This window comes from Heterodontus francisci, chromosome 36 (genome assembly GCF_036365525.1).
Source record: "Heterodontus francisci isolate sHetFra1 chromosome 36, sHetFra1.hap1, whole genome shotgun sequence".
Taxonomy (NCBI): Eukaryota; Metazoa; Chordata; class Chondrichthyes; order Heterodontiformes; family Heterodontidae; genus Heterodontus; species Heterodontus francisci.
The window spans coordinates 52,420,045-52,433,924 of NC_090406.1; the positions used below are offsets into that span (position 1 = coordinate 52,420,045).

The window sequence follows — 13,880 nt, forward strand, 5'->3', positions numbered from 1 at the left end:
CTCCATATACCTTTTACTATCCCACCTCGTCTACCATACTTGCACTTACTCAACATACTCTTTAATGCTCCTCTTATTATTTTTCAAGGAATAATCTAATTCCTTTTTAAAAGAATTGATGGAATCTGCATCAACAGTTTATGACACAAAATCTCAAGTTCTAACTACCCTCTGAAGACATTTTTCTAACCCTACCTTTCATCTTTGCAGTTCTCTTACAGGTCTCTCCCCTCCCTTGCAGTCTCACTGATCACTGATTCTATCACTATTTGCCTTGCATAACTTTGAAGAACTTTATCAGGTCACTTCTTAGCCTTGCCAACGCCAATGAAAAGACCTAACTTCCCAAGTCTGTCTCCATAACTGCAAACCCTGACACCTGGTAACCATTCCAGTAAATCTAGGCTGCACTATTCCCATTGTTTTCAGATCTTTCCTGTCATGGGGGCCCAGAACTGTAGACAGTACCCCAACTGGGACCTCAGTAAGGTCCTGTACACATTAAACATTGCCTCCTTGGTTTTGTATTCTCTGTATAGAACCAGGGATTCAGATGTGGCCTTATCTCCTCATACTGCCACAGTTAATGCCCTGATATCTTCACACCTAGGTCTCTGAGATATTCTTTCAAAATCTCACCATTTAAGGTGTTTTCAGTTCCCCATTCTTGCTTCCAACATGAATTACATCTCATTTTCCTACATTGAAGAGCATCTGTTATGTTTATCCATTCTGCTAACTTATCTATGTCCTCCTTTATTTCTTCAAAATCCTTGTTATAAGTTGCCACACCAGTTCGATATGGTTTATATGGATTATTAACAAGCATTTGATAAGACACAATTTGGTGTCAGCAGTAAATTCCCATATTATTCCCTCAATTTCAAAGTCCAGACTGTTCCTGTAAATATTTTGCAGATTTACCTCTTTGGAACACAACTCATCACATCTTTCTAGTCCAACGCTTTCTGACCACCTGCCTCCTGTCCTAACTCTGTGGCCACATTCTCCTCAATCCCATGTGATTTTATTTTTGCAGTAAGTCTTTTATGTGTCATCTCGCCAAATGCTTTTTGAAAATCCTTATAAACCACATCCACTGCAATCCTTTATCCTTTCTTATTTCTTGACAGAATCCTATAAGCTTGGTCAGGTATATTTATCTTACAGAATCTGTCCATTTATCTGGTGTTTCTCAATAATTCCATCCTGTATCACAGCTGATCTACGACTAACCGACCAATCATTCCCTTCCTGACAGGAGTCACATTTGATGTACTCCAGTCCTCTGAAATGCATTTCTTTCCCAGTTTGGAAAATTATAGTCAGAGTTTCCACTATTATTTGCCTTGGTCTCGCTGAGGACCCTCAGTCAGGTCCCTCTGATTTCTCTACCTTAAGCCTGTGTAACTCCTTTAGTGCCATGTCTCTCTGAGCAATAACTCCCAGTAGCAGTTCCACACCCTCTGGTGATTCTACAGTTGCAATGACCTCCACATCTGTGGAAACTGAGACTGAGTCCTTATTTAGAATCTCTGCCATTCCTTCCTTCTCTATTACAAGCTTAATTGCTCTGTGACCTCTCCATTGACTATCATATTGAGATGAATGTGCCTGTAGAAAGCAATTTTAATGCCATTTTTGGGGGGCATTTAGAAAACTTGCAGACTGGGAAGTTAATTGGAAAATGAACTTCAACATAGATGTGAAAGTAATGTGCTTTGGTAAACAAACATCACCTGCACCTTGGAAAATAAGGAACTGATTGGGGTAGAAGAGCAAAGGGATCTAGGAATACAAGTGAATAAATCATTGAAAGCAGCATCGCAGGTCAGCAAAGCAACTCAAAATGCGAACAAAGCACCAGGATTTGTTTCTAGAAGTATAGAATTCAAAAGTAGTGATGTTATGTTAAACTTGTATAGGACTTTGTACAGTTCCAGTCTCCATATTATAAAAAGTACATAGGAGCACTGGAGTAAGTGAAAAAGAGATTTACAAGGATGGTACCAGAACTGAGAGATTATAGCTATTGGGAAAGATGGAACAGGTTGGGGCCTTTTTCATTGAGAAAGAGACTTGGAGGAGATCTGATTGCAGTCTTTAAAATTATGAATAGATTGGACAGGGTGGATGTGGAGAGAATGTTTCCACTTGTGGGAGATAATAAATACAAGATAGTTATAATGAACCCAATAGGGAAATAAGGAGAAATTTCTTCACTCAGTCGTTAGAATGTGGAACCCGGTACCACAGGAAGTAATTGAGGTCAATAGTTCAGGCGTGTTCACAAGGAAACTAGGCAAGTACATGAGAGGAAGTCATGCTGTGACTCAGCACAGACTAGTTGGGCCTGTTTCTGTGTGGTATATTCTATGTAATCTATGTAATATTGCCCTTAGCCTTTCTAATCTCCCTTTTAGTTGCTTTCCTAGCTACAATATTTAAAGACATATGTTGTGTGTCCCATCTTAGAGGTAAACTTTTATAGGGTTTCCAGTGTTAAAACGTCCACAGTTGCTTGTAATCTATGTAATCCATATAAATGTAAGTTTATTTAATTTTTTTCCGTTGGTCACCTGTTTATAAACTTTGAATATTATGAAAGTCTTCCTGTGAGTCCCGTTCCCAGAATGCGCTGCATCTTTCCACCTGATTCCTTTCCACCTGGCGTCCTGGCATATTGACATGGATCTAACGCCTCTCCTGGCTTCTGCCTTTACTACCCCAGAAGCTGCCATTGATCTGTAATTAAGATTTAATATTTCCTTCAGTTATTATAGCCTTTCAACACTGCACCCCCCCGCCACCCACCCCCCACCCCCCCCCCCAACCCAACCACACCACCCCCAGGCCACAGATCCACATCAGTGGGGACAGTGAGAAATCAGGGCGATGCAGATAAATCATGGCACACAGATATTTTGGTGTGGGGGTGGCTGCAGAGAGAGAGATCAGATCAGGCAAACAAATAGCTGTGGAGAAAAAGAGTTAGAGACCTGCAGCTCATCAGAAATCACAGATGATTTGAGAGGGTGAAGAGGAGATTTACCAGAATGGTTCTAGGGATGAGAGATTTTAGCTACACGATTAGGTTGGAGGAGCTGGGGTTGTTTTCCTTGGAGCAAAGGAGATTGAGGGGAGATTTAATAGAGGTGTAGGTTTAGATAAGGTAGACCAAGAAAAGTTGTTCTCATTAGCTGATGGTACAAGAATCTCCCTGCTCAGCATAGTGGGGAAAGTCTTCACTTGAGTCACTTTAAACAGGCTCCAGAAGCTGGCTGAGCGTGTCTACCCTGAGGCACAGTGTGGCTTTCGAGCAGAGAGATCCTCCTTTGACATGCTGTTCTCCCTTCACCAGCTACAGGAGAAATGCTGCGAACAACAGATGCCCCTCTACGTTGCTTTCATTGATCTCACCAAAGCCTTTGACCTCGTCAACAGACGTGGTCTCTTCAGACTACTAGAAAAGATTGGATGTCCACCAAAGCTACTAAGTATCATCACCTCATTCCATGACAATATGAAAGGCACAATTCAGCACAGCGGCGTCTCATCAGACCCCTTTCCTATCCTCACTGGCCTGAAACAGGGCTGTGTTCTCACACCTACACTGTTTGGGATCGTCTTCTCCCTGCTGCTGTCACATGCGTTCAAGTCTTCAGAAGAAGGAATTTTCCTCCACCCAAGATAAGGTGGCAGGTTGTTCAGCCTTGCCCGTCTAAGAGCGAAGACCAAAGTACGGAAAGTCCTCATCAGGGAACTCCTCTTTGCTGACGATGCTGCATTAACATCTCACACTGAAGAGTGTCTGCAGAGATTCATTGACAGGATTGCGGCTGCCTGCAACGAATTTGGCCTAACCATCAGCCTCAAGAAAACGAACATCATGGGACAGGATGTCAGAAATGCTCCATCCATCAATATTGGTGACCACACTCTGGAAGTAGTTCAAGAGTTCACCTACCTAGGCTCAACTATCACCAGTAACCTGTCTCTCGATGCAGAAATCAACAAGCGCATGGGAAAGGCATCCGCTGCTATGTCCAGACTGGCCAAGAGGGTGTGGGAAAATGGCGCACTGACACGGAACACAAAAGTCCGAGTGTATCAAGCCTGTGTCCTCAGTAACTTGCTCTACGGCAGTGAGGCCTGGACGATGTATGTCAACCAAGAGCGACGTCTCAATTCATTCCATCTTCGCTGCCTGCGGAGAATCCTTGGCATCAGGTGGCAGGACAGTATCTCCAACACAGAAGTCCTTGAGGCTGCCAACATCCCCAGCATATACATCCTACTGAGCCAGCGGCGCTTGAGATGGCTTGGCCATGTGAGTCACATGGAAGATGGCAGGATCCCCAAGGACACATTGTACAGCGAGCTTGTCATTGGAATCAGACCCACCGGCTGTCCTTGTCTCCGCTTTAAAGATGTCTGCAAATGCGACATGAAGTCCTGTGACATTGATCACAAGTCGTGGTAGTCAGTTGCCAATGATCGCCAGAGCTGGCAGGCAGCCATAAAGGCGGGGCTGAAGTGTGGCGAGTCGAAGAGACTTAGCAGTTGGCAGGAAAAAAGACAAGTGCAAGGGGAGAGCCAACTGTGTAACAGCCCCGACAACCAACTTTATCTGCAGCACCTGTGGAAGAGTCTGTCACTCTCGAATTGACCTTTATAACCACTCCAGGCGCCGCTTCACAAACCACTGACCACCTCCAGGCGCTTATCCATTGTCTCTCGAGACAAGGAGGCCAAAGAAAGAAGAAGATGACCAGAACAGGGGACACAGATTGAAGGTTTTGGGCAAGAGATGAAAGGGGGTGAGGGGAATGTGAGGAAGATCTTTTTTACGCAGTGAGTGGTAGAGACCTGGAACTCTGTGCCTACGAGGCAGGTGAAAGCGGAGAAATTGGATGGACACTTGAGGGAAATAAACTTGCAGAGCTACAGGGATAGAGTAGGGAATTGGAAGTGACTGGATTGCTCTCCAGAGGGCCAGTGTGGACTTGATGGACCAAATGGCCGCCTCCTATGCCGTAATGACGTATGACTCCATGTAAGAGACTTGGGGTGAGAAAAAGCTCAAGTGAGATTGGTGGGACACAGACAATTAAAGATCAAAGGGAAAAGGAAAGAATTTATTTATATCATGGGATAGAAAGAAATCGGGCAGATAGATATTAGAAGGACAAAGAGATCGACCTATAAATCTCCAGATGTCCAAGGAGAGGCAGCAGTGATCAGTGGCAGATACAAAAATCACAACAGATGCATGTGAGCTGAGATAGATGGGTGGTGAAAGATCACAGACACAGAAGAGAGGTGAACAAAAGTCAGGGGGAGAGGCCTAACTATGAACTGAAGTGGCAATTTTCCTGGTTTTCGTTTTTATTATATGTCCTTGAAGTACTTTTCCTTAGTTTCAATTTGATCTAATTTCCCTATTCATCCATAGAATCCCAGCCTTCGATACAATCCCTTTTCTCCTTACTGGAATATACTTGATTTGTACCCTTGGCAACCCCTGAGCAATGATTCTGTTTGCCACTTTTTCTTTTAATCTGGGTACAGTCCTGTTTCCCAAATGTTCTTTAAAGTAGAAAAATGAACAAATCACAATGCTTCATAAGCATAATCAAAAAAGTGCACACGAGCCAAAGAAGGTGGTGTTAAGAAGGGTGACCAATATCGTCTTCAAGGGGATGAATTTTAAGTAGAGTCTTAAAGGAGGTGGGGAGGTGGAGTGGTTTAGGGAGGGAATTCCAGAACATGGGGCCTAAGTTGCTGAAGGGAAGGAAATCAATGGTGAGGCAAAGGGGAGGGAATGCATGAGAGACCAGAGTCCGAGGGATGGTAATTGGAGGGTGGGGTTGTAGGGCTGGAGGACACTTTAGAGATCAGGAGGGACAAGGCCATGAGGGGTGTTAAACACAAAGATGAGAATTTAAATTTATGATATTGGAAGATCAGGAGCCAATGTAGGTCAGTGAGGGCAGGAATGATGGGTAAACAGAACTTGGTGTGAGACATTCATACATTTGTCTACATACATCAGCTTCAATATTACATTCAACTGTTTAACAGTTTGCTATAAACTCCTAGTGTGACCGATCCGTTGCCCCTTCTCAGCTCAAATAGAGGGATTCTGCTTCTCTATTTAAATCCTTAACACTTCTGTGATACAATGCTGCCTATAGATAATAGCAGCACTCTTCTCTCTCCATCCCTAATGCTCCTGAAAGTTTATACCCAAGCATGTTTCAGTGTCAGTCCTCACCCAGTTGGTGCCGGGTTTTAGTTGGTGCTGTTATACCATAATCTGTTTTAATTAATGATTCTAATGCTGTGTTGTTGCACTCATTAGCTGTGTGGTACAGGAATCCAGCTCGATTCACGATTACTGACAGTGCTTCTGCTCTTAGAGTGGATTGTTGCCTGATTTGTTGCCTGACCAGCTCACACTGCTACAGGATGAATAACAAATCGGAGCAGGTTTGCATCAAGTTTTATCCCACGGGGACCAATTGCAAGCCAGCCAAAGTTACGTCTTAACCTAAGTGGTGGCTTTTCCTTTCTGGAGGACCACTGAGGCTCAGAGTAATGTTTGTGAGTGGGCTATGACTATATAGCAATTCTACTCCAATACCAGTGGTACAAGGAAACTCAAAATAAATCGAGGGAAGTACTTACTGGATTTAATGTTTTTTTTAATGTAATGGAGAAAATAATGGGACTTAAGATAGACAAATCTCCAAAAACTGAGTTTCCACTCTAGGGTATTTAAAGAAGTAGGCAAGGAAATGTGCTTTAGTAATACTCTTCAAAAACTCTTGATTCATGAATTGTGCCATTGTATTGGAAATTTGCTACTGTCACTCCACTATTTAAGAAAAGTGGGAAAGAGAAATAAGCTTGTCAGTTTAACATCAGTTGTATGGAAGTTACTAGAATCTGTCATTAGGGACGGAGTGACTGAACACTTGGACAAATTTGAGCTGATCAGAAAGAGTCAGCATGGCTTTGAGAAGGGCAGGATGTTTCTGACTGATCTAATTGAATATTTTGAAGAGGTCACTAAATAGTGGATAGGGGAGTCCATGGATGTTATTTATATGGACTTCCAGAAAGCATTTGATAATCCGAACAAGAGATTATCAGCAAAAATGAAAGCACACAGAATTGAAGGCAACCAATTGACATAATTTGGAAATTTGTTGCATGTAGAAGACAGCAAATAAGGAACATACTCTGATTGGCAGGATGTAACAAATGGTATTCCCCAGGGATCTAGGGTCTCAGTATTTCATCATATTTATCAGGAGCTTCGATGAGGGAATAGAGAATTATATTTCGATGTCTGCAGATGTTAAAAAGTTGGGAGGCATGATAAGTAGTCCAGATGGGAGCAGGAAGTTGCAAAGCACCATAGAAGATTAATTGAGTGGGTAAAACTATGACAGATGTTCAATGTGGGGAAGTGTGAACTTATCCACTTTGGATCCAAAAAAGATCAATCAGTGTAATTTCTTAATGATAAACTAGGAATATGGATGAGCAAAGGGATTTGGGCGTCCAGGAACGCAAATAGTTAGTGCACAGCTTTAAAAAAAAATCAAAAATGCGAATGGAATGTTGGCTTTTAGCTCAAGGGTGCTGAATTACAAAGGGGAGCCAGTTGTTTTTCAGTTGTAGAAAGACTAGGTCAGACACTATGTGGAGTACAACATTCAGTTCTGGGTGCCTCAGGAAGGATATATTGACCTTGGAGATGGTGTAGTGCAGGTTCACCAGAATGATACCAGGGCTAAAAGGGTTAAATGATGAGGATTGTCTGTATAAATTTGGCTTCTATTCCCTTCAGATGAGATGTTAAACTGAGGCCCCCTCTGCACTCTCAGATGAATGTAAAAGATCCCATGGCACTATTTCGAAGAAGAGCAGGGGAGTTTCACCTGGTGTCCTGGTCAATATTTATCCCTCAATCAACATCACTAAAACTGATGAATTGGCAATTATCACATTGCTGTTTGTGGGAGCTTGCTGTGCACAAATTAGCTGCTGTGGTTCCTACATGACAACAGTGACTACACTTTAAAAGTACTTCATTGGCTTCAAAGTGCTTGAGATGTCCAGTGGTCGCGAAAAGCACTATATAAATGCAAGTCCTATTTTTGAGTATAAAAAATTAAGGGTGACCTAATTGAGGTGTTTAAGATGATTTCAATGTCTGCAGATGTTAAAAAGTTGGGAGGCATGGTAAGTAGTCCAGATGGGAGTAGGAAGTTGCAAAGCACCATAGAAGATTAATTGAGTGGGTAAAACTATGACAGATGTTCAATGTGGGGAATTGTGAACTTATCCACTTTGGATCCAAGAAAGATCATGACAGATTCTAGTAACTTCCATACAACTGATGTTAAACTGACAAGCGTATTCCAGTAAGGATTTGATGGGGCAGATTAGAGAGAAACTATTTCCTGTGGTAGGGGAATCCAGAAAAGGGGACGTAATTAAATTAATGCTGAGCCATTTAGCAGTAAAATCAGAAGGTATTTTTTCACTCTAAACAAAGTGGAAATCTGGAATTCCCTTCTCCAAAACATTATGGATACTGGGTCAATTTGAGTCAGTCTTTCAAGACTGAGATTGATAGATTTCTTTCAAGAAATCAAGAAGAATATCAAGGAATATGGAGCAAAAACACGTCATAGAGAGAGATACAGCACTGAAACAGGCCCTTCGGCCCACCAAGTCTGTGCCGACCAACAACCGCCCATTTATACTAATCCTACATTAACCCCATATTCCCTATCTTCCCTCAATTCTCCTACCACCTATCTACACTAGGGGCAATTTACAATGGCCAGTTTACCTAGCAACCTGCAAGTCTTTGGCTGTGGGAGGAAGCCAGAGCACCCGGCGGAAACCCACGCGGTCACAGGGAGAACTTGCAAACTCTGCACAGACAGTACCCAGGACCGAACCCAGGTCGCTGGAGCTGAGGGGCTGCGGTGCTAGCCACTGTGCCGCCCAGGTAAATGCAGTTCAGGTACAGATCAGCTATGACCTAATTGAATGGCAGAACAGACTCAAGGGTTGTATGACCTTGTACTCTATACTTCTAACTCCTGCTCATCGAGTAAGAAGGTTAGCCTTAACAAGAATGATACCAGAACTGAGAGGTGATAACTATCAGAAAGACTGAACAGGCAGGAGCTCTTTAGGAAAGAGAAGGCTAAAAGGTGAAATAAAAACAAAAAGTGCTGGAAATACTCAGGTCTGGCAGCATCTGTGCAGAAACAGAGTTAACGTTTCAAGTCTGTGACCTTTCACCAAAACCCTGAAGAAAGGTCACAGACCTGAAACATTAACTCTCTTTCTCTCTCCACAGATGCTGTTAGAGCTGCTGAGTATTTCCTGCACTTGGCTTTTATTTCAGATTTCCAGCGTTCGCAGTATTTCGCTTTTATTTTAAGGCTAAAGGGTGACCTAGTCGAGGTCCTTACAATTATTGAAGGAGTTTGATAGGGTACATAACAACAACAACTTATTTATATAGCTCCTTTAACGTGATAAAATATCCCAAGGTACTTCACAGGAGCATTATAACACCAAGTATGACACCAAGCCACAAAAGGTGATATTGGGTCAGATGACCAAAAGCTTGGTCAAACAGGTAGGTTTTAAGGAGTGCCTTAAAGGAGGAAAGTGATTTGGAGAGGTGTAGCAGGGGGGGTGGTATTCCAGAGCTTGGGCCTAAGCAACTTAAGGCGCCAATGGTGAAGCGATTAAAATCAGGGATGCATAAGAGGCCAGAATTAGAGGAGTGCAGACATCTCGGAGGGTTGTTAGGCTGGAGGAGATTACAGAGATAGGGAGGACGAGGCCATGGAGGGATTTGAAAACCAGGATGAGAATTTTAATATCAGAATGTTGCTTAACCGGGAGCCAATATAGGTCAGTGATCACAGGGGTGATCGGGGAACGGGACTTGGTGTGAGTTAAGACACGGGCAACAGAATTTTGGATGACCTGAAGTTTACACATCAAGAAGATTGAGGGGGAGTCCAAAACTAGGGACCATAAAAATAAGATAGACACTAATAAATCCAATAAGGAATCCAGGAGAGACTTCTTTAACCAGAGAGTAGTGAGAATGTGGCTCTTGTTTCCACAGCAAATAGTTGAGGTGAAGAGCAGAGTTGTATTTGAAGGGAAGCTAGATAAGTACATGAAGGAGAAAGGAAAATGGAAGAGTTACGCTCATCAGGTTAGATGAAGAGGGGTGGGAGGAGCATCGTGGGGCATAAACACTGGAACTGACCTGTTTGGCTGAATGGCCTGTTTCTGTTCTGCCAACTATATATAATTCGATGTATTTCAGTGATACCCACACTCTTGTGATGGGTAACTTTGCAGAATTCCAGTGTTTGCCCTGATTATTCATACAGGTGGTGTGTGAACCCTGAGAAAGCTGTGATGAAAGCACTATTGGATTTCTGCCAGGTCTAGTGGTCTCAGAGATGCATTGTAGTTTGGAGCTAGTGAAACCTTCTCCAGCAACCAGGTCACTTGCTGTTTCAACTTTCTGAAGCTTATTGCCTGTAATGTTATTAAACAGATTTATGAGCCTTTTATATGTCAAGAATCAACATCATTTATTTTCCTGAATCTGCCTAAACCTGATTTTTTCTTTGCTCTCTCACAGACTCTGCGTTCTCAAGGGCTTTAGCTCGTCCCACACCCACTACTCAGGCAGCAAACCTGTCCTGTCAGCCTCTCACGTCAACCAGTTATCCCATTGCCCGGCCAGTGCCATCTTATCACTCTCGTATGCAACCCGGACTCTCAACAACATACAGGCCTACCACTTCCCAACAGCTTCCAACTGTGCCAGCCTCTCAGCAGCCAGTGCCACCGCTACACATGGTACCATTTCAGCAGCCACCCCTAGCGGCCCCCCCTCTGCTAATGAGCACTCCATTAGTGCCAGCCAGTACCCCGCAGCAGCAGCAGCAGCAACAATGCTCTGTGTATCAGCAACAACAACAGTGCTCAGTTTATCAGCAGCAACAACAGCAGTGCTCTGTGTACCAGCAACAGCAACAGTGTTCAGTGTACCAGCAACAGCAGCAATGTTCTGTGTATCAGTACCAACAGCAACAGCAGTGCTCTGTGTACCAGCAGCAGCAACAGTGCTCGGTCTACCAGCAGCAGCAACAGTGTTCTGTGTACCAGCAAAGAGGCCCTGAGATCCAAAGAAACCATTGGATGGAGACAGTCAGGTAAGAAGTGTTACTCGCTTAGTATGAGGTGAATACAACTTTCCTCCCCTGTGATTTTGCAGAGTAGCAGCAGCCCTTCAGTCACGGGGACTGGTTCTATGAACCCAAGAAAAGATTCTGTAAGACTGTTGAGAATTCGGAGATGCTACTCAATCAATTGCCTGTGGTAAATCTCACAACAATCCTATTCTTGAGTTTGAAAATTTGACTTCAATTACTTTATCTGTTTAAAATGACTGGACTTCAGATTTAATGTTTTGAGAACTTCCTTTATCCAAGCAGCTGATGCAAAGTGTGGTATTTGATCACAGCCCATTACATTGCATTATTCATGACGACATTTATAAAGTTCCACAATGATGACTGAATAATGTCTCCAACTTAGCTCATTTTTAGTCATTTTCTGCTCGTGATAGTTTGAATCTCACTGGTTCCAAGTGATAGTCCCTCATTGTAAGGCAGTGTCGAATCACCCCTGCCCCAAAACTGCACATTCTAATTTTGTATCAGAGAGGAGACCTTTACCCTTTCTGAATTTTGACCTTTCTTCCAGAGCCAAAAGAATACTTTGGCACACTGAATCATTGATGAATGTTGGTTTGAGTCTTTGACAGACTCTCAGTAATTGCTGGTTGGATGGTAATTCCATGTTGCTAACCTATTTCTGTGGACGGGTGGACCTCAATTACTCACTGAATTCTCCTCAAGAACAGACCTGTGTTGAGAATTGGATCTGATGGTGTAATTACTAATCTTTGTGTATGGGTTCACAGGGAAGAAAGGGTGACGTCAAATTTCCCACAGTACCATTCTGGACATGTCCACCTGCACCGATACCAGTTGGTGCCACCCAGGCTACACCTGGTTTCCATGGCAACACCCTCCATTCCTGTGGTAAGAATTAAAATGCTCTGATAGTGAAATTCATCTTTATTTTATATTTCTTCAGTTTGAATTGTACTTTTACAACTGCCCATGCCCATTAAAATAAGTTTGATTTAATTATATTCATCAGTAACTTCTAATAATTTTATCAACACCTTTTTTATTCTGCCTGCTGTCTCTTTTTAAAGTCTTGCCCAGGTTCTTTTTCTTCATAAATTTTATTTTGGAAACATTTTACAATTGTAAATCTGTTACACAGGAACCCAAGGTCCAGGGCACATGTTCACTCATCTAGGGGTAGGGAAAAATCACTAACCAGGAGAGTCCCAAACAAATAATCTTTTACTGATTTTGATCGGGTTTCAGCCATCAACTCTGGGAGAGGAAGTTAAACTTGTAGCAATGCTTAACTGATGAGCAAGTAAATACTAGTGAGTGATCACAAGAACTGTAATGGCTCAGAGTCCTCCTTGGTGTAGTGCTGCTCCCCTATTCCACCACCCAGATGCCTAGACGTTTCCAGCTCTGATTCCTGGGCTGCACTGAGTGTGCAGATCTCAGCTGGTTGGCTGGTGGGTGCATTATAGTTGGCCTCAGTGTCTCTAGAGTAGGGAAACAACATTAATGAAGGTCCCTGCTCCTGAACCCTCATCTTTCTCTAGCTGCTTTTCTATCTCACCTCATGCCTTCTCAAGGTCATCTTATCTGTGCGATCCACCTCCTGCTTTCTCGTTCCTATTTCTATCAAACTGCTGACCACTCACCTTCCCTTCCTGGCTCCCATGCTAACTGATATTGTGCATGGTTCTTTCTTGTTAGGTACTGTCCCCCTCCTTTTCAAATCTGCCTCCTCAGAAAAAAAAATCCTTGATCCCTCTGTTTTTGCAAACCACCTCCCTTTCCACTTTTACAATGTTATAGATGCTATATAGATACAAAGGCTAGGCGAGAAGTCAAAGAAGCAACAATTAGGAAGGCAATGAAGAACTATGCAATTAAATTATCAAAGAACATAAAACAGTAAAATATTCTCCAGACACAAATTCAGGAAAAAGGAAAGTCGGGTTGGGAATAGGGTCATTAAGGATGTTCAGAATAAATTCACAGGTGGCAATAACGAAATGGCAGAAATATTAAATAATTATTTTGCTTCAGTATTTATCAGGGAGACGGATCAGGTGGACATGACATCAACAGATGAGATTAGAAATGATATAAACAGCATGTAAAATAAAAAGAGAAATATAAAATAAATCAATGAAGCACAGAGAGGATAAAATTGCTGGTCCAGACGGATCGCATCCACACACTTTAAAAGAATCTAGGGAAGATACTGTTACTCGTTATTTAATAATTTGTTAGTAAAAGGTTTAATACCAGAGAACTGACAGCTAACATTATACCTGTGCTTAAGGGAGATGTACTTAATCCAGGGAACTATAGACCAGTCAGCTTAACATTGATATGTAAAATGCTGGAATCCCTACTAAAGGAGAAAGTAGAAAAACATATCAAAACCAAAAATATCATGATGTCAGCATGGATTCAGGAGGTAATGGAAAAAATAGGTAAGGGTAATGTAGTAGATGTAATGTATCTAGATTTCCAAAAGATCTTCAATAAGGTACCACATAATAAACTAATGAATAAGCTGCAGAGTCAGAGGACAGTTAGCAGAATGGATAGCTAGCTGACTGAAAGATACAAAAC

The 13,880-nt window shown here is 42.5% G+C and overlaps 1 protein-coding gene across 4 annotated transcripts in view; it reads left to right on the forward strand.

Annotated features, from left to right (window-relative positions):
- LOC137351822 (E3 ubiquitin-protein ligase arkadia-C-like) overlaps window positions 1–13,880 on the forward strand; it is a 109,485-nt gene that overhangs the window by 39,823 nt on the left and 55,782 nt on the right. For all 4 annotated transcript variants that reach the window (XM_068016698.1, XM_068016695.1, XM_068016696.1 and 1 more), the window contains exons 9-10: window positions 10,709–11,285; window positions 12,059–12,179. In XM_068016698.1, coding sequence (XP_067872799.1) covers window positions 10,709–11,285; window positions 12,059–12,179 — 698 coding nt within the window. The remainder of the gene's footprint in view (window positions 1–10,708; window positions 11,286–12,058; window positions 12,180–13,880) is intronic.